General features: G+C 43.7%; 1 protein-coding gene across 1 annotated transcript; it reads right to left on the bottom strand.

The window, feature by feature from the left end:
* Window positions 1-7,777: 7,777 nt before the first annotated feature.
* LOC137534384 (gastrula zinc finger protein XlCGF48.2-like) lies at window positions 7,778-18,101 on the bottom strand. The gene is made up of 7 exons (XM_068255869.1): window positions 18,033-18,101; window positions 16,001-16,117; window positions 15,739-15,873; window positions 14,898-15,090; window positions 14,099-14,196; window positions 13,379-13,970; window positions 7,778-9,460 (listed from the first exon to the last, which is right to left on the bottom strand). The coding sequence occupies exons 2-7, from the start codon at window positions 16,091-16,093 to the stop codon at window positions 8,427-8,429; spliced, it is 2,145 nt and encodes a 714-aa protein (XP_068111970.1). The 5' UTR covers window positions 16,094-16,117; window positions 18,033-18,101; the 3' UTR covers window positions 7,778-8,426.
* Between the last annotated feature and the right edge of the window lie 2,906 nt (window positions 18,102-21,007).

Here is a 21,007-nt window from a genome sequence, read left to right as displayed (position 1 = left end):
TAGGGGTGTGACAGGGGCGTGATCAGGGGTGTATCAGGGGCGTGGCTTAAGTGTCCCTCTTTCTCATCTCAAAAAGTTGGGAGGTATGTAACTAGGCTGTGTTCCTTTTTTTCTTTCTCTGCCTAGAAGAGTTAAACATCAGGTATGTAAGTGGCAGTTCCTGTCTGAGTCAGGACTGGGTCAGACTACAGTGTGACCCTCACGGATAAGAATTACAACTATAAAACACTTTTCTAGCAATAAATGTCTTCTGAGAGCAGGAAAGAGATACAAAGGGTTAATAGTTCATAGATTTTAGCTCTGGCATACGTCCATTAATGTGTCTTTGATCAAAAACAATAAAATAGTAAAAACGTAAGAAGTAGATATAAATGTAAAATGAAACTGTGGAATATCTAGTCCCAGCTCTGGCTGAACAGGTTAGTTACCTAAAATCTTTAACCCTCTCCACTGCCGTTGCTCTGCATTGGAGGGTGGGGGAAATTGTGGACACTATTTCTGTCTGACTAGGACAACAGAGGAGGGTAGTACAGGGGGCAGATATCAGTTCAGGCCAATGCAGAGCAATGCTATAACAGAGCCAATAGAAGGCACTATAGCACTATTATGGAAGCAATAGCACTATTATAACAGAGAGACAACTATTATAAATGGATAATAACAAAGGCCACTTTTATAATGGGGTAATATCAGAGGGTACTACTAGAATGGAGGGCCATAAAGTAATACTAATAATATTGAGATTGTAAGCTCACAAGGCTGGACTCTCTCTCCCTATGTGCCTTGGAATTTGTTACACATTTATTCATATTCATTTTATCACTTTAGTTACCAACTCTGTATTTTGTACAAACTCTGTCTTTTGTATACTGAATTGGTGTTTACCATGGTCTGTATTATTTTATACCCTGTGTTCAGGGTCGGACTGGGACACTGGGGGCCCACCAAAGAAATTTCAACCTGGGGACCACGCATCCCATGATTGCGGTAAAAAAAGGGCATGACCATGCACCAGAAGGTGGGCGTGGTCATGATGTATTATGGACAGGGCAAAATGTACATGATCTTAGCAATATTGTAATTCAGAGGCACTGCTGCCCAGCAAAACTTTGCATAGAGTCCCCTCCTTCAATATAAAGTATTGTCCTGCTTTGCAGAAGTTGCGACCACAGAGGTTGCGAGTCGGGGCCCTCCCTCAACTACAGTATTACCTCTCTATTGGATCAGCATCAGAAAAGAAAAACAGTTGAATCAGGCACTGCAGTAATTACTGATTTAATGGTGTTTCTGATTGTGAATAAAATCACCATTGCTGTATCAAAAATTGTGACATTCAAAAAGGTAGGTACAAAACATCATCATCTGTAGAAAAATCATCATGTGCAAACATCTTGTGCATTCAAACAGTTGCAAGAGGAGGATGTCCTACAAGATCAAAGGTGGCGGTGGTGGGTGCAGGGCAAAAACGGTAGCCTAACGGCCGTTTCGCACGGCGGTGCTACTTCGGAAGAAGCACCGCCGTGCGAAATGGCTGTTAGGCTACCGTTTTTGCCCTGCACCGACCACCGCCACCTTTGATATGGTAGGACATCCTCCTCTTGCAACTGTTTGAATGCACGAGATGTTTGCACATGATGATTTTTCTACAGATGATGAAGTTTTGTACCTACCTTTTTGAATGTCACAATTTTTGATACAGCAATGGTGATTTTATTCACAATTAGAAACACCATTAAATCAGTAATTACTGCAGTGCCTGATTCAACAGTTTTTTCTTTTCTGATGCTGATCCTATGTGTATGTTTCGCTATTTAAGTCATGAGCACGCAGTATCTGTTACAATATCAAGGTGGCTTATAGAACATCCGTCCATCCTCTCTCCCAGTCACACGGCTAGAGACTCTGTAGTGCCGGCAAGGCGGCAACCTATCACTTTTTGATTTGTTACCACTCTATTGGTCCGGTGCTCATAATAATCACTTCTATAGATACTTTGAACAGTGGTAATCATTAACAAGCTATTTCCCATCCCCTTCTTGCACTTCTGACACTGTAGTTGCCATTGGCAGGTTTTGGTGCGTCATATCAATAGTTATGTATAGAATGCTTGGGATGCCCCATTGTTAAATTTGCATCGAGGCCTACAGCTCCTTAGCTACGCCACTACGCTCAGCATGAGTGATTACAGAACTGAGAAGAGAATTTTTGTGCTGCAGGCAGCAATTGGAGCTCTGTCAGACAAGGAGGGGGGGGGGGGGGGGCAACCCAAGAACTGGGGGGGCCCACCCAAGACCTGGAGGCGGGGCCCACCGAGGGAAAAAAACTGTACTACTGTGGCCCAGTCCGACCCTGCGTATGTTTGTTTCTTACTTAGTACATGTGTTGGTGCTTTATAAATCAAAAATAATAATTGACCATTTCCAATCAAATGTAAGACTTGATCTGACATTGGAAATTTCCCCTTCAGCTTCAGTGTTGGACATAATACGACAAGGAGAATAATGGCTGCCTCTAGAGGCCCCTCGCTGAATCTAGTCCAGCATGGTGCCAGTGCCTTAGATTAAAGTGTTGGGCTAAGACAGACACTTTGATCACTGCCGGGCTCATGCTGCACCAATGTGGCAAAGGGAGCAATTGCCCTAGGGCCCCAACTGCTCCAGCCCCCCCCCCCCAGGTGGTCTCCCCCCAATTAGTTTCAGGGGGACCGAGGGCACGAACAGAGGACCAAGAAGGCTCTATGCCATAGAGTCTATGGGATCCAGAGCCTTCCCTCTTCATAGGTTATAATTATTTAGTATTTAAATAGAGCTGACATCTTCCGCAGTGCTGTACAGAGTGTATTGTTACTGTGTCACTTAACTGTCCCTCAGAGGAGTGAACAGTCTAATCCTTACCATAGCCATATGTCTATGTATGTACCGTGTAGTGAAGGTATCGTGGCCTAGGGTCAATTTGGGGGGGTCAATTAACTTATCTGTATGTTTTTGGGACGTGGGAGGAAACCGGAGTTCCTGGAGGAAACCCACACACACACATGAAGAACATACAAGGCAGATAGTGCCCTGGCTGAGGTGTGTGCGTGTGCGTGTGTGTGTCTCGACAGCATAGCCGAGAGTTGAGACATGATCATGATCAATAATTATTTATACCCCTGGCAAATTTAGACTTAAAGTTACTTTTATTAAACCAGCAAGTAATGTTTTGATGGGAAATGACAAAGGTGTCTCCCAAAAGATAATAAGATGATGTACAAGAGGCATTATTGTGGGAAAGAAACATTTCTCGGCTTTTATTTACATTTCAACAAAAAGTGTCCAGTTCAAAATGATTCATACCCTTCACAAACTGTCACAGTCTGTGAGGAAATCCAAAGTTCTATACCATTCCAAATAGTCAAAGCTGTTCTAAAGCATCCTCATTATCCTGATTAATTGGAAACAGCTGTTTTAATCAATTCAACAGGTGAAAAACAGAAGCTCTCTGCAGTTGGTTTGTGGACAGTCATGGCTAAGGCAAAGAAGCTCAATGAGGACCTGCAGCTGCGCATTGTGGCTGCTCACAAGTCAGGAAAGGGCTACAATGCCATTTCTAAATGTTTTCCAGTTTCAGTGGCTACCATGCTAATTATTATTAAAAAACACAAGATTTTCTGCACTGTGGAAAATCTCAGAGGACGTGGTCGGAAGCCAAAAGTGACGCCTGTGCTGGCAAGGAGGATAGTGAGAGAGGTGATAAAGAATCCAAGGATCACCACCAAGGCTATCCTGGTAAATATGGGCTCTGCTGTTGGCAAAGTCTCAAAGTCTCCAACGGACACTGCACACTGCTGGGTTTCACTGATGCAGAACAAGGAGGACACCACTTCTCCAGATAAGGCACACAAAGCTTGCTTGGCCTTTTTAAATGCTCATCTGGACATAAAAGAAGACTTCTGGTATTCTGTGAAACAAAAATTTAATTGTTTGGTCACAATGATGTTTCCTTCATTTGGCGTAAAAAAGGAGAAGCCTTCAACCCAAAGAACACCATCCCCACTGTCAACACATGGTGGTGGGAACCTAATGCTTTGGGGTTATTTTTTCAGCCAATGGACCAGGGAACCTAATCACAGTAAACGGCACCCTGAAAAACGAGTAATACATGAGGATTCTCAATGACATCAGGCAGTCTGCAGAGAAACTTGGTCTTGGCCATCAATGGACATTTCAGCATGACTATGATCCAAAACACACAGCAAAAGTGGTTATCAGACAACAACATTAGCGTTTTGGAGTGGCCCAGGCAGAGCCCTGACTTGAATCCAATTAAGAATCTGTGGAGGGAGCTAAAGATCAAGGTGATGACAAGAATACCCTCCACCCTGAAAGATTTGGAGCTCATTGCTAAAGGTAAATGGGCAAAAATAGCCGTGGAGACATGCAAAAAGCTGGTCTGCAATTATAGGAAGCGTTTGATTTCTGCAATAACTAATAAAGGCATTTCTATTCATTATTGAGAAGAGTATGAATAATGTTGGAATGGACACCTTTTGCTCAAATGTAATTATAAGCTGAGAAATGTTTTTTCCCACAATAATTTCTACATCGTCTTATTATTTTTTTGGGAGACACGTATGTCATTTCACGTCAAAACATTACTTGCTGGTGTAATAAAAGTAACTTTAAGTCAAAATTTGCCAGGGGTATGAATAATTATGGTCAGCACTGTATACATACACATTTATATAGCACTGACATTTCATATAGAGCTTTACAATAATTTAACCAACTGTCCCTCAGGTGAGCTCGAAATCTAATCTCTACCAAGGTCATAGTGTAATGTCCCTAACAGTCTAAGGCCCTATTGGGAGGGAGGGGACGCCAATCAACTTACCAGTATGTTTTTTAGGATGTGGGAAGAAACCAGAGTGCCTGGAGCAGACTGTAACGATTGGTGTCAGCAACACAGATTTTTCTGATTATTGGTGATCTGCAGTATCACCAATAATACAGATGCTATACCTGATTATATGGTGATCTGCAGAATCACCAATAATACTAGTATAGCCTGACACGTGACAACCAGTGAAGGATCGTGTTTAGGTGTAACAGTAATACAGATGAAGGAGCCTACCCGAGGAGCGGGTGACCCAGCCTGCAGCTGATGCTCACCTAATGGCGGGGTGAGTCAGACAGTATTGCAGGCAAGAAGGCTAAAGTGGATGATACAATAATGCTGGATAACTGATCACCTATAGATCAAGTGATTCAGAGCGTACTACAGCCCAGTAGTGTTTGGTGCACAGTATAAGGAGAGAGCCACAGTAGAGCAGCACTCAAGCTCTCATGAAGGACAGATAGAGCGGACTGTCTTGCAGCCTATGAGTAGTTGATACAATTGGTACTGTAGCCCGATTTGATTTAGGCGTGGCTGCAGCCTAAGCTGGAGAGAGACAGACAGTACTGCAGTCTAAGCTGGAGACAGACAGACAGTACTGCAGTCTAAGCTGGAGTGAGACAGACAGTACTGCAGTCTAAGCTGGAGTGAGACAGACAGTACTGCAGCCTAGCAAGTGAGACAGATAGTACTGCAGCCTAGAATACTTGAAGAGCAGGTATCCTGACTAGAAGGCAGTATCCTACACCATGGAGATTGGTGCAGGAAACTGATTTCCCTCACTGGTAGCAGGGCCCACCAGTGCGGGTAGAGTGGTCAGACAGGCAGAGTTTGGCAACGAGCGGACAGACAAAGTACAGAATCGGAAGACTGATTCAACATCAGGGACAGGCTGGGTCGGCAACGTGAATCAGATAGACAGAGGTACAAACAGAAGAATAGTCAGAGGAAGCAATAGGTCATAACAAATAAACAATGTGCTAGTACTTTAAGCTATCAACAGAATCTAGCTAAGTGTGAATTCCCAGCTCCGGCTGGTTCTAACACACTTTGGGAACTGACTGAGGTCTGAGAGCTAACACAATATAGCATTCGCAACAGCAGATGCGGAGCTACTGACAGGCTTGCTCTATACATATCCATCAAACTCCACAGGGCCGCCCCCATCCCTCAGCCAATCCGGATGCCCGCTGGAGTCAGCTGACTCCCCTCTTAGCTGCATAAAGGTCCTGTCGCTCTGCTCGCGCGCGCGTAGCCCTTAACCTGTGAGAAATGGAAGGACCAGGCATAACTTGAGCTTTTAACCGCGCGGCAGAGGCCGCCGGCTGATACGCGGAAATAGCTGCCATGCTGCTAGTCTCTGCGGCGGCAACTCCGCTATTCTTTACACAGACCCACGCAAATAATGTCCTGGGTGAGGTTAGGACCCTGGATTCTAGTTCTGCAAGGCGAGGTGCTATCCACTTCAACACTATGCTATCCATGGATCTGGATTAGGAATGGTCTATTAGATGCTAATTCTGAGCTGATGCACATTTTATGCAGCTTGGAAATAAACCAATCAGATGCAGCAGTTGCTGCATTTGATTGGTCCATTTTCAAACTGCATAATTTGGACCAGACACTCAGCCAAGAATGTATCCTATTTACACGCTTACAAAATGCTAGCTATCAGCGAATCACTTCTACTGTATAAATAACATTCCTTAGTGTAAGGTAACTGTCCCTCCTGGGTGAGACTTCGCTCTTTTCTAGCTTGCGCTAAGGAGTTCAGCAACACAATTTTAAAACAAATATTTTTTTAATGATGCACTAAATTGGTTCAGGACATATTAACAGATAAAGAGTATTAGAAAGCACACAAAAGCACACACAATGAGAGTAAAATAAATAGGAGCAAAACTGAAAAAATAATGACATTAGCCTTTTTTTTTTTTTTTTTTATTATAAGGTCCAGATTTGAAGAGTACGTGGAAAGTTCGGCATTTCAAGAGTCACCGTGGGTCTCCGAGAGTGACTGACGCTAATCCTGGTTATAAGAAGGAGATAGGGGAAAGCAGCCCAGCTACAGTTAAAAGGTAACTTTACTTAATATAACTTACTTAATAACATTGCTTATTTTTTACAATATGATTTTAGAAATTATTTAACCAGTGTTTATTTAAAGGGGCACTGTGGCGAAAAATTTTAAAATTTAGTATATGTGCAAACACAGACAAATAAGAAGTACATAAAATGAGCCATAAATTACTTTTTTCCTATGTTGCTGTCACTTACAGTAGGCAGTAGAAATCTGACAGACGCAACAGGTTTTAGACTAGTCCATCTCTTCATAGGGGATTCTCAGCTAGGCTTTTATTCTTTATAAAGATATTCCTAGGAAGGACTTAAACAATGATGCTGGCCAGCTTCCCTGCTCCCTACACAGTTTTTTAGCAATTGGACAGAGAAACTTCCATTCATTAACCAAAACCGCTAGCAGATCCACAAAACACTAGCAGTTTTTGGGGCGGATTGCGAGATTTGGCCCAGTGCACACCGAGCAGATTTGGATGCGATCCGCCGGCCGCATCCGCCTGAAAATCCGCTTGGCTAATGTAATTGGATGGGCTGGTGCACACCAGCGGTTTGAGGTCTTTAGCAAACCGCAAACGTGCAGCAGGAGGCACCTCAAACCGCCGGTGTGCACCAGCCCATTCAATTACATTAGTCAAGCGGATTTTCAGGCGGATGCGGCCGGCGGATCTGCTCGGTGTGCACTGGGCCTATGTGTTTTTGAAAATAAATACATCCCTGAGAATCCCCCATGAAGAGATAGACTAGTCCAAAACCTGTCGCTTTTGCCATATTTCTACTACCTACTGTAAGTGACAGCAACATAGGAGTAAGTAATTTATGGCTCATTTTACTCTGGAAAAAATGTACTTTTTTTTTGTATATGTTTTCACATATTTAAAAAAAATTTTTTGCCATAGTGCCCCTTTAAGGTCACCTGGATAGCATATTGCTCAAGGCTGTGGCCTTTGATACAGGGTTTGAGCCTCTGACCAATAGGGGAGGGGGGGGGCGCTTGGCATCAGTGGCAAGGGGCGGAGCCAGCACCAGCTTGCATGCTGCAGCTCCGCCCCTTGCAGGAACACCAGCGTAATTTCATTATTACTTTCACTCCCTGCTGCTACAAAGGATCAAAGTGTCTGATTTTGTCCAACACTTTGATTCACATACAGGCACACCATGCCAGACCCCATGCAGCAGCAGTGTCCCCATGATCGGTAAAATGTGGCAGAGCAGCGGGGGAGGTGCCTTCATTAGGCAAAACTCCAAGGAATGCGGGTACAGAGCCAGGAGGTGTGTCATGGCTGTCCAAGAGTTATAACAGGCCGAAAGATGATGTCACCTAGCAGGCTCCAGCACTGAAATGTCACTTTTCCATGATCTTACCATTTAACTTTGCCTTACCATTATGAAGAAATTCTTCAAAACACAAAGCAGAATTTGTGAAATTTGCCCATGTGTTTCTCCTCAGCAGCTACACATTTTCTGGTGTAGAATTAGGAGTCATTCCCGAGTAAACAATTTCCAGCACTCTGAACATGAAAAGTAGCAATTTCCTGTGTTGCTTTCCTAGCGTCAATGAAAGTCACATTTCTGGGACAGGAAACAGGGCGTATGGCTGTGTGAATTCTCTGGTGTATAAGAAGGGCTTTTCTCTGGCTGAAACATTTCCCACACTCCAAACAGGAAAAAGGACACTCACCCGTGTGACTTCTCTGGTGAGTAATAAGAGGTCCTTTCTGTTGGAAACCTTTCCCGCACTCTGAACAGGAAAATGGACGTTCCCCTGTGTGACTTCTCTGGTGTCTAATAAGGTTGCCTTTCATACTGAAACTTTTGCAACACTCCGGGCAGGAAAAAGGACGTTCACCAGTGTGAATTCTCAAGTGCAAGAGAAGGTCTCTTTTTTGGCGGAAACATTTCCCACACTCAGAGCAGGAAAATGGACGCTCACCTGTGTGACTTCTCTGGTGTACAAGAAGTTTTTGTTTATGAGTGAAGCATTTCCCACACTCTGGGCATGAAAATGGCATCTCACCAGTGTGAAGCTTGAAATGGTTTTTTAGGCTACCTATCCGTGAAAAACGTTTGTTGCATCTGGTGCACGAAAAGGGTTTTTCGCCAGTGTGAACTTTGAGGTGCGTAATAAGATTAGACTTTGTTGTAAATGATCTTTCACATTCAGAACAAGGATAGGGCCTTTCACCAGTGTGAACTCTCTGGTGTCTAATAAGTTCTGCTTTCCATCTGAAGCATTTCCCACACTCTGAACAGGACATTGGCTGCTTCAGCAAATGTGCCTTTTGGTGCGCAGCTAGAGATTCTTCAGATTTCAAACATTTGTTGCACTCGGGACACTGAAATTTCTGATTGTCTCTACGACGTGGTATTACTTGGACCACACTGTATTGTACATTTCCAGTAGTGGAGTTTCCTCCTGGAGAACATTGTGTGACGCTAGTATCTTCTGCAGCATTACATGGATATGACATTAGATTTCCCTCCATGGTCTTCCTGACACTGTGTCCACCTGATAGAAGAAAAATATTAACATTATACATGTATCTCTTTTAAATTCTTTAGTCAAGAATCATGTACAGTATGTATGGTGTACAGTATATCCTGCTCATTTGTTGGTAACATGATGTTATACTGAGGAATGGAGATGGGCCTCTCATATGGTGTATAGTATCTCCTCCTCATGTGTTGGGAACATGATGTTATACTGAGGAATGGAGATGGACCTCTCCTATGGTGTACAGTATCTCCCCCTCATTTGTTTGGAACATGATGTTATACTGACGAATGGAGATGGGCCTCTCATATGGTATACAGTATTTCCTCCTCATTTGTTGGGAACATGATGTTATACTGAGGGGTGGAGATGGAGCTTTCATATGGTGGACATTATCTCCTCCTCATTTGTTGGGAACATGATGTTACACTGAGGAATGGAGATGGGACTGTCATATGGTGTACAGTATCTCCTCATTTGTTGGGAACATGATGGTATACTGAGGAATGGAGATGGACCTCTCATATGGTGTACAGTATCTCCTCCTCATTTGTAGAGATGTCGCGAACGGTTCGCCTGCGAACGGTTCCAGGCGAACTTTGGGGGTTCGTGTTCGCCTGCATCAGGCGAACTTTTGCGGAAGTTCGATTCGCCCCATAATGCTCTATTGAGCAAAACTTTGAGCCTCCATATCACTGTCAGCAGACACATTATTGCCAAACACACTGGTCTCACTGCTGTAAGCCCGCCCGCCCACCCTCCCTCCTCCAAGCAAGGTCCTTATACCATTTGACTCAATTGTCTGCCTACACTAATTAGTTATGGGACAGCTGCTACAGAGATTTTAATTAGCCTCTTGTGGGTCTCCTCCCTCCCTTCTACCTCATCTGGAGGTCTCATCTGCCAGGGAATTATCCTATTTCAAAAACCAGTATACATCATACCATGGCTGGGAATCGAACCCAGATCTCACTGTGTGGTGGGCAAGCACACTAACCACGGTACCACTACAGTGGTATTCCCTGGTATTGTTTACAGGAAACATCCATATCACTCTCAGTTAAGGTTCCCTTTAAGATGGGCCTTTCATATGGTGTGCAGTATCGTCTCATTTGTTGGGAACATGATGTTATACTGAGGGATGGAGATGGACCTTTCATATGGTGTACAGTATCTCCTCATTTGTTGGGAACATGATGTTATACAGAGGAATGGAGATGGGCCTTTCATATGGTGAACAGTATCTCCTCCTCATGTCTTGGGAACATGATGTTATACAGAGGAATGGAGATGGGCCTCTCATATGGTGGACAGTATCTCCTCCTCATTTGTTGGGAACATGATGTTATACTGAGGAATGGAGATGGGCCTCTCATATGGTGGACAGTATCTCCTCCTCATTTGTTGGGAACATGATGTTATACAGAGGAATGGAGATGGGCCTCTCATATGGTGGACAGTATCTCCTCCTCATTTGTTGGGAACATGATGTTATACTGAGGAATGGAGATGGACCTCTCATATGGTGTACAGTATCTTCTCCTCATTTGTTGGGAACATAATGTTATACAGAGGAATGGAGATGGGCCTTTTATATCTCCCAGGAGATCGTTTTCAACTTATTTTTAAGATAATTTTCAGCACTTTGCAATAAAAAATGACCAAAAAGTAGATGACAAAAGAACTATCAATTGTTTTGAGTATTTTCTCACTTGCTGGTGGTTAAAAAGCATTTATTTACAATATTATGTGAAAATATCAACTAGGCGAAAACTCAGAAAAAAAAGTATAGTATGTATACAGGCAGCACAAACTCATTACTTACACCGGCCTTATGAAGTAACTCTTCAGAACTCAGAATACCATTGTAACGATCGGTGTAACACAGAGAGGGTCTGATTACCGGTGATCTGCAGTATCACCGAGAATGCAGAATATACCCGATTATTGATGATCTGCAGTATTACCGATAATCAGATATATCTACTAACCCCTGGACACCTGAGAGAGAAGTGAGTGATTGGGTGTAACAGTAACACAGTGGACTGTACCTAAGTAGTAGGTACAGAGGCAGTAAGGAGTACTGCACAGAAGTATGCTCCTTCCGTAAGCCTAGACTCTCCCGGGGGAGGAGCTAAGCAGAATGTGGGAAGGACAGAGTGTGAGTGACACCAATGAGCGGGTGTCACTAACACATCTGGGAACTGCCTCTAACAGTAAGGCTAGTTCTCGAGGTCGGCCAAGCCAGGTCGTCAACACACAGACAGATAAAGTACAGAATCAGAAGGCAGATACGGAATCCAATAAACAGGCAGGGTTTGGCAACGGAGTATCCGAATAGCAAGGTACAGAATCAGGATGCGAATACAGAGTCCAGGAACGAGCAGGGTTTGGCAACAGGATATCAAAAATAGCAAGGTACAGAATCAGAGTTCAGAGGAATAGTCAGGCAGGCAGAAGGTCATAACAAATAATACAGTTCAATATTCCTAATGCTAAGGTGTGAGTTCCTTGATCATCAACACCTTTGGAAACTATTCTAGAACACAGATACAGACAAGGCCTGAGTGCTACCACGTAGTGATCGCAACGACAGACAACCAGAGAATGACCAGCACCCACTATATATACTATAGCGCTCTCCAGCGCCACCCTAAGTGCTGGACCAATGAAAAGTGGTGGAGAGGTCAGCTGACCAGCTTGGTTAGCTGACCTTCTTCTGGCTGTCATATAAACTCTGCCTCTCAGCGTCATTCTGAACCTGTGTGGACTATCAGTCCCAGCCACACCAGTCACGTTTTGCAATGTCTCTGCTGGCCTGCACGTGGGGTGAGACGCACCGCTATCTGCACATGCGGTGGCCTCCCCGCGCCTGGTCAGACCGTCAGTAGCAGGCCTGTGCGCGCAAGCCGCCTCATCCTGCGACCATGCTGCGGCTTTTCCGCGTTTCTTCACAACCATGAATCCCTCAGCTATGGTCCTTACCCCAACTTAACGCTAACTCCTTGATAAACCAGCTGTTTATAGATTATTAAATTGCTGCTTATCCAATTTTATATACTACTTAGGTGCCTCTTTCCTCCCCATTGGATAGTTTACCGTTCATTGTATTGTTTTGCCTCCAGCCCCAATTAACAGAGCTGGTGTCCATCCGGTTTTCCCTAAAGGCCTGATACACATGCCTGACTTAATAACGACCACTACCTTAATAACGGCTAATAACAACCGCCTCAGTTGACAATCAGGCGTGTGTATGGCACCAAACGACTACCGACACCAACTGCAAGCGATTTGCTGGACAGATCTACTCAACCCCAGCGACATTTATCCCCCTCACCAATCCCATTGTTTGCACTGTACCCCGCATGACATCACACAAGCGTTGCTCATCGTCCCTCTGCCCTCCCCTTCCCCTCCTGCATAGCAACAAAGCGCAGCTGACACGCATGTGTGCAGCCCAGCACTGTCACCCAATGGGATCAGCTCCTGATCCCCGATCGACAACATCAGTTGGGCATGTATACTCACCCTAAGAGAGCAACTACCTATATGAAGACCTTGACATAACCACGAATGGGCACGGTTCTAAAATCTCCAGCTGTGCTTCTGGTCGGCTGCCCTAATGCACAATCCTATTTTGTGAGTACCATCTAATATTTTCTATCCACAAGTTTACAGTACTTAATGCACCATTTGGATTCCCATTGTCTCAGTTTGTTTGTTTTTTTCGAAGCTGTGAATTCATGTAATCCCCCAGTGATTGGATGATGCAAAGTTTTCTTAATTGTCTATTGCACACTTTCTTTCTACTTACCTTTGGAGTACTAAAATAAAGATGTGAAGATGGGTTGTGGCATAACAGGAAGATGTATAATGTGAGTGCAATGCAAAAAGTGATGGGGGAAGTCGGGACATTCACTGTTGATTAATTACCTGTGTCAATATCCTGAGAACATTCCTCTTCTCTAATTGTCTCCAATAAGCCACCATTCTTCATAAACTGGTGACCGCCACTCACATATGTTTCTTCTTCTTCCTGTTTAATTGTCCTCATCATTATAGCTTGTTCCATGGAGTCCTGATCATCCAGCACATATTTCTCTTCTTCCTTTCTAATAATTCTCATTATTCCACTATCATTTATAAACTGGTGATCTCCCCACACGAACGTCTCTTCTTCCTCCTTAACTGTCCTCATTATTCCACCTTCCTCCATAGATGGCTGATGGCTCCTCACATATGTGTCGTCTTCCTCTTTCTCTTTCGTTGTCCTCATCATGTCACTCTCCTCTGTAGATTGCCGGTCATGCCTCCCATATGACTCTTCTTCTTCCGCCTCCTCTTTAATTGTCCTCATTATTCCAGTCTCTTCCATAGATGGCTGACTGCTCCTCGTATACATCTCCTCTCCTTCTTTCTCTTTAGTTGTCATTATTCCACCCTCCTCTGCAGACTGTTGGAAACCACTCACATACGTCTCTTCCTCTTCTTGAATCTTTACTTTTACACAAATATGTTCTTCCCCCTAAATCAACAAATTGCATTGATAAAAATAACTTCAAAAGGTGAAGAATGAACAGAGAATACCCCCAAAAAAGTCATCCTATACAGTTTGGAGACACATTTAAGTTCTAAGCTTTAAATTTCATCTACCTGATACTGGTGGGAGATGATGGGATCTTCCTGTGCACAATTCGGAGAATAAAGAGGACCTGTACATCCCTCTGGTGCCTTTCTGTTAATGAATCCACCTGCGGGAAGAACACACGCTGACTGAATACAACGGGGATGATTTCCTGAGGTTAGAAAATAGCGGAGAACATACATGATAAAGCAAATTTGTAATTTTATCATTATTTAAAAAAAAAGGAAAAAGGAAAAGACTTAAAACTGGCAGGACAGGACTGTAATGGAACTGTACAGAATTGTATGTAAACTCATACAGAACTGATGAAAATAGACAGGACGACTGATATCCATACAAAGGGGTTGGTAGGCAGCAAGCTTTACCAGCCCCCCTGTCATTCAGCACCAGGGATTGCTGTGCTAGGTATTCAGAAAATCCCCGTCATTCCCATGCAAAGCACCAGGCCTAAATCTGACACGCATAGGCTTCTTCGGAGATTTTATTTGCCTGTTAGACATGTCCTGTGATGTGGAGTGTGATTTACTGTATCTGCCACCTGTTGGCAGGTCAACTTACTGGTCATCTCCCTGCTGACCACCAGTCCCAATGCCCGATGGGTGGCTTAGTTTACATATGGGGGAGGGGCTATTTTTCTTTTCCTTGCACAAAAGGTCATCAGCGCTTCTCTATCTCCAAATCTGTGGTATTTTACAGACTTACTATCTTACAGAACAGGTTTTAGTGAATCGAGCCATTTGGGTGTTACCAGATGGTGGGGGGGGGGGATTTGTATTCAGCTTTCTCCTTCAGTAAGTCTCCACTTACCCGCTGAGGTGAGGAGCAGCTGATTCTCCATCATGAAGTCCTTGTAGACATTGCTATGTCCTTCTGTATATTGCCACCTCTCAATCACATCTTCCTCATCTTCATCTAGCATCTCTTCCTTAGAGGTATTCCAGTCTTCTGTCACATTGAGCTCATCCTTAACCTTCTGCCCTCCCTGCTGCTCCCATGCCTCCTTTAACACAGGGAATTTAGCAACAATTAGGCAAAACGCTCATATGTATTAATGTACATAATCATTTTACAAAACATCTCTAACTTAGCATAACACAACTTCAAACAGGGATTGGTGTGCATGATAAACAAAGTGGGACCCAAATAGTGGTGTAGCTAAGGAGCTGCGGGCCCCGATGCAAGTTTTACAATGGGGCCCCCCAAGCACTCTATACATAACAATTGATATGGCGCACCAAAACCTGCCAATGGCAACTACAGTGTCAGTCAGAGGTGCAAGAAGGGGGATGGGGAACAGCTTGTTAATGATTACCACTATTCAAAGTATCTATAGAAGTGATTATTATGAGCATAGGACCAATAGAGAGCTAATACTCTAGTTGAGGGGGTGGGGGGCCCAAGGGCCCCGATGCGATACCTCTGCAACCCCTATTTCTATGCCCCTGGACCGAAGGCAAGTGTATGATTTCATCAAAGGATCAAATTAAATTGAAAATACTGAAAATCTGTGAATAAATCAAAGTAAAAAGCAGACATGTTATGGGCCAGCTGTGGTAGAGACACCCTGATATTTTATAGGAACCCAGACACTATCAGGCAACCACTTTTTGTTACTGGATAATGTCCCATCATTACCAGCATTGCTCACCTCTCTCATCAGCAGCTCAATCATCTTGTTGGTGACTTCTAGAATCTTCTTCTTGTTGTTTCTCTTGGATATCAGGGAGTGACCTGGGTGCACTGTTATGGTTACCGGATCACCATTCTTCACAAGGGGAAAACCCTGCATTGGAAGACCAAGCTTCAGGTCATGTGGCATGTACAGAACCCCTTCTCACCTCTAACCAGGTCTTTGTTTTATCAATAAAGATAAACGTGATTTGCTATGACAGCCCCATAATATTCCTCACCTCTCCAGTCAGAAGATAGATGATCTCCAGGGTGAGGTTTAATATCCTTTCAGTCACGTGACTCCAGTCTTCCTCCATCCTGTGTGTGGCCATGTGACCTGTACAGGAAGCACTTCTCTGCAGAGGAATAATAAAAAATGTGCACTGTAGTAGGTTTCCACATTGTATATGCAGTATATGTGTGTTACCTCATTCTGCTACACTTTATAGGGTACTGCAGCCGAATCCGAAGTGATGAGATAAACTTCTGCCAGCCCCCTGCAGCCATCCTGTGTCCACGCTGTTTCCAATCGATCCTCCGTTCCACCACAGCGGCTCACTTTCTCCTCTGGCAGTTGCCGTTCACTGCGCCTGGCTACGTGCATCCTTGTTCAGTAGAGATTTTCTCGTACTGCGCCTGTGCAGGATGCTCTTGGCCACAGGACGGCGCACAAGGCTGCGCACAGCTAGGGCCGAGTAGGTGCAGTGGACGTCAATTTAAAAGTCGACATGAACAAAAGTGAGCCACGGCGGCGGAGCTGAGGATCGTTTGGAAACGGCGTGGGCTCAGGACGGCTGCAGGGGGCTGGCAGAAGCCCCGGATGCAAATGAAACTCTTTTCTTTTTTTTTAATATCTTCAGGTCTGCTTTAACCACTCCACCTCCAGGTTGTTTTCACCTTATGGACCAGAGAAGTTTTGTTTTCAAAAGTTTTTATTGGAAATTTTAAAATTTTTGAACAAATCACACAGTGCATGGAGAAGCAGCATAATAAGAACAAAGGGGGGGGGGGGGGGGGGTACATTAAACTGGAATATACATCTTATAAGTTTTACACTGTAAGTGAGAGAAAAATAATAAAAGGGGAGAGGGGGAGGGAAGGTACAATCTTCAGTAGCACAGGTAAAGATCGTTTGCCTTACTGAAAACAACAGTGCTACTATCTGGAGGCTCTAGAGAGCCCTCAGAGGACTAAGTCCAGCTATCTGGGGCTTGCTAAAGAGAGTTAGAAGGACGAAGAGGGGCCCAGGTTAATCGAAGGCCATATAATTGCAATCCTAAGTGCCTGTCATCCAGTGATCGGCAGGCAGGATAGGAAAGGCTATAACCGTTTTGACACTTAAAGGATACCTGAGGTGACAGGTGACATGATAAGATAGACATGGGTATGTACAGTGCCTAGCACACAAATAACTATGTGGTTTCCTTCTTTCTTTCTCTGCCTGAAAGAGTTAAATATCAGGTATGTAAGTGGCTGACTCAGTCCTGACTCAGACAAGAAGTGACTAAAGTGTGACCCTCACTGATAAGAAATTCCAACTATAAAACACTTTCCTAGCAGAAAATGGCTTCTGAGATTAGGAAAGAGATAAAAATGGTCAATAGTTCATAGATTTTTGCTCTGGCATACTTTAATGAATGTGTCATTGAGCAAAAAGAATACAACAGTTAAAACTTAAAAAGTAGATTTAAACATAAATTAAAACTGTGGATTATCTTAAAAAGTCATTTTTAGGAGAAAGAAGATAGATACAATTGTTTATTTCATTAGTTTATTTTTGCCTCGGTGTCCTTTAAGCTATGTCCCTATATAATCAGCAATTATCGTATTTTTATGCAACTTCTGACACCTAAGTCATGTACATAAATATATACTTTGCTTCTGGGTAAGTACGAGAAGAGACAGGTAAAGAGTGTGAACGTTGGAGAGACCCATCATTTGTAGTTACACACCTCTGACCGTATAGGTACGCTGCCACTCCAGCAGAATGTAAACCAAGTAAAATCCTGTTAAATGAACAAATCTGTCCAGCTGGATGTTATCACACTGTGAGGGTGCAGTGTGAGGAGCACAAAGATGGGGCTTCAGGGGGATACAGGCTGCACATTCTGAACACAGAGAAGGATGCTAAACAAAGGAGGAGCTGCATAGTGGATGCTGCACTGGAGGCAGCATGCGTGGTTTGAGTTTGGCAGAAGGACATTAGCAAGGACATGCCCAAAAGACACAAATCCCCTTTTGCCGTTATAAATTAAAAATAGACCTTGTTACCTCCTCTGTCGCCAGTCCCAACAATGTCTCCTCTGAATTTTCTACCACTCTATTAGCTTCCTAATCTGCGATTCTGCGTTCCATTTGATATAGGTTAAGGTCGCCATCTTGTGCAGAATGGCAGAACTGCAGTCAACTGCATGAACACCAGCAGGTTTAGGAGAGGCTGGATTTGATGAACAGTTGTCTAAGTTTTCTCAGCCTGTGGTATTTGCTGTGGGAGGCAGAGAGAGATGAAAAAAGGCTGGACATCCAAGTTCAGCGCTGTATATGATGATTAATAGCAGACGCTTCAAATGAAAAGAGGCTGCAGTACCTCTATTCCTCACAAGGTGGTGATATTACTTAAGGCACGTGGAACGCACAGATGGGAAAGTTTGGATAAGAGGAGGGAGTAGAGAGGAGACATTGCTGGAACTGGCAGCATAGGTGATATAGACTGAGGGCTCGTTTCCACTGTTGCGTTGCGGAATAGCCTGGATTCCACCGCGGACGAAATCGCATGCGGATGCGTTTCCGCATGCTGTTTTCCCCACGATTTTGCATGCGATTTCGCATGGCTAATTTAACCATGTCACTGCCTGTGTAAAGTTCCATAGCCTTAAATGCGAAATCGAACGCGAAATCATGGGGAAAACCGCATGACAAAGCCGCATGCGATTTCCCTATTAAAAGCATTGCGGGCGATTCGCCCGCATTCCTGCCGCACGCGAAATCTGACGGCTCTGCCGTGCAGATTTTCCCCGCACACCAAAACGCACCCGCACGACGCACAAGTGGAAACAATCCCATCCATTTGTATTGCCTGCATGCGGATTCGCTATGGTGGAAACAAGCCCATACACGTATATACAGATAAGATAAAGCACTGATTTTCCATATTCTGCAGTTATTTACAGAGATCATTATATAAATAAAAAATGATAATAATCACACCAGTGTCTGCACCAAAGGTCTGTACACTCTATTGGTTATGACTATATTATGTAGTATTTAAGCAGCACATTACACAGAATGTATATAGTCATGCCACTAATTGTCCCTCGCAATCTAATGCTTATCATATGTCCGTCATAGTCTAGGGCCAATTTAGCAGGGAAGGCAATCGGCTTTAATTTATTTTTATGTTTTTGGGAGGAATGCCCAGAGAAATCCTACACAGTCATAGGAGAACATACAAACTCCATACAGCTAGTTTCTTGGCTGGTATTTGAACCAGGGATGCAGAACTGCAAGGTGGGAGTGCGCTCCACTACACCACCACCCCACCTATCATATTGTGATGGGGATTGATTTTGTGATCCTAGTGAGGTAAGGCCACTTTGCTGACTGCATAACAGATATGCTGCCTTATGCTTCTGTTATACTACAATTAGTAATCCCCTGATTCTGAAAATAATCGCAAATCTGGGCATTAGTCTTCTTTAGGGTGCCCAGTAGGAGACCTCACGGTTTTGGGTTCCTCTGTGCCATATAGCTGCATACGTGTGTAGTATAATAATGGTGATATGTGTTTAAGAATGTCAATCTAAACATGCAAATATAGTATAACGTACCATATAAATATTAATATACAGTTTCCAGTAATAATACTTTAATCTGTACTTATCCAGATAACAATGTATCAAGCTATCCAGTCCTAAAAATATACATAATATTCTACCAGGGACATCTTGAATGCTGTTCTGAGTATAATTTGCCTTCTAACATGCTTTTGTGTCTTCCTATATATTCTAGTGCTGATCACCGGACTAATGCCTAGGCATTAGGACAGGAAGTGAGGATATACCCCTAATGGGAACACTGCTAACAGATGCAATTGAGGGCAACACAGATGGTGATAGTTGGTACTGTTTTGTTACAGAACTGAAATAGTGAGAAATACAAGCTATTGATTCCTAGATACTGGCTCCATGGCTCAACTTTCATCTCTACTACTCCATTTTACTATCTAAAACAATGAGGATAACTGAGTGGCTGATGGGAAAGGTGAGCAGTGCTGGGAATGATGGGACATTATTCTGTAGCACAAAGGATTTGTCTGGAGGGTGACTGTATCATTCTGTGTGTGTCTCAGGTTCCTATAGGGTGTCAGGACATCATTCCCTAAGGCCCATCTCCATTCCTTAGTATAGCATCATGTTCCCAACAAATGAGGAGGAGATACTGTACACCATATGAGAGGCCCATCTCCATTCCTTAGTATAACATGTTCCCAACAAATGAGGAGGAGATACTGTACACCATATGAAAGGTCCATCTCCATTCCTCAGTATAACATCATGTTCCCAACAAATGAGGAGGAGATACTGTACACCATATGAGAGGCCCATCTCCATTCCTCAGTATAACATCATGTTCCCAACAAATGAGGAGGAGATACTGTACACCATATGAAAGGCCCATCTCTATTCCTCAGTATAACATCATGTTACCAACAAATGAGGAGGAGATACTGTACACCATATGAGAGGCCCATCTCCATTCCTCAGTATAATATGTTCCCAACAAATGAGGAGGAGATACTGTACACCATATGAGAGGCCCATCTCCATTCCTCAGCGTAACATCATGTTCCCAACAAATGAGGAGGAGATACTGTACACCATATGAAAGGCCCATCTCCATTCCTCAGTATAATATGTTCCCAACAAATGAGGAGGAGATACTGTACACCATATGAGAGGCCCATCTCCATTCCTCAGCGTAACATCATGTTCCCAACAAATGAGGAGGAGATGCTGTACCCCATATGAGAGGCCCATCTCCATTCCTCAGTATAACATCATGTTCCCAACAAATGAGGAGGATATACTGTACACCATATGAGAGGCTCATCTCCATTCCTCAGTATAACATCATGTTCCCAACAAATGAGGAGGAGATATAGTACACCATATGAGAGGGCCATCTCCATTCCTCAGTATAACATCATGTTCCCAACAAATGAGGAGGAGATACTGTACACCATATGA

The sequence above is a fragment of the Hyperolius riggenbachi genome, chromosome 10 (genome assembly GCF_040937935.1).
Source record: "Hyperolius riggenbachi isolate aHypRig1 chromosome 10, aHypRig1.pri, whole genome shotgun sequence".
Classification (NCBI taxonomy): Eukaryota; Metazoa; Chordata; class Amphibia; order Anura; family Hyperoliidae; genus Hyperolius; species Hyperolius riggenbachi.
The sequence above is the reverse complement of the archived record's forward strand: the minus strand, read 5'-3'. Positions and strand labels throughout refer to the sequence as shown.

Coding starts and splice junctions, on each gene's coding strand:
- LOC137534384 (XM_068255869.1), bottom strand. CDS start 16,093: ATGGCCACACACAGGATGGAGGAAGACTGGAGTCACGTGACTGAAAGG. Junction 13,971..14,098: donor TCATCTCCCACCAGTATCAG/GTAGATGAAATT, acceptor TTGTTGATTTAG/GGGGAAGAACATATTTGTGT. Junction 9,461..13,378: donor TTCTCAGGATATTGACACAG/GTAATTAATCAA, acceptor TTCTTCTATCAG/GTGGACACAGTGTCAGGAAG.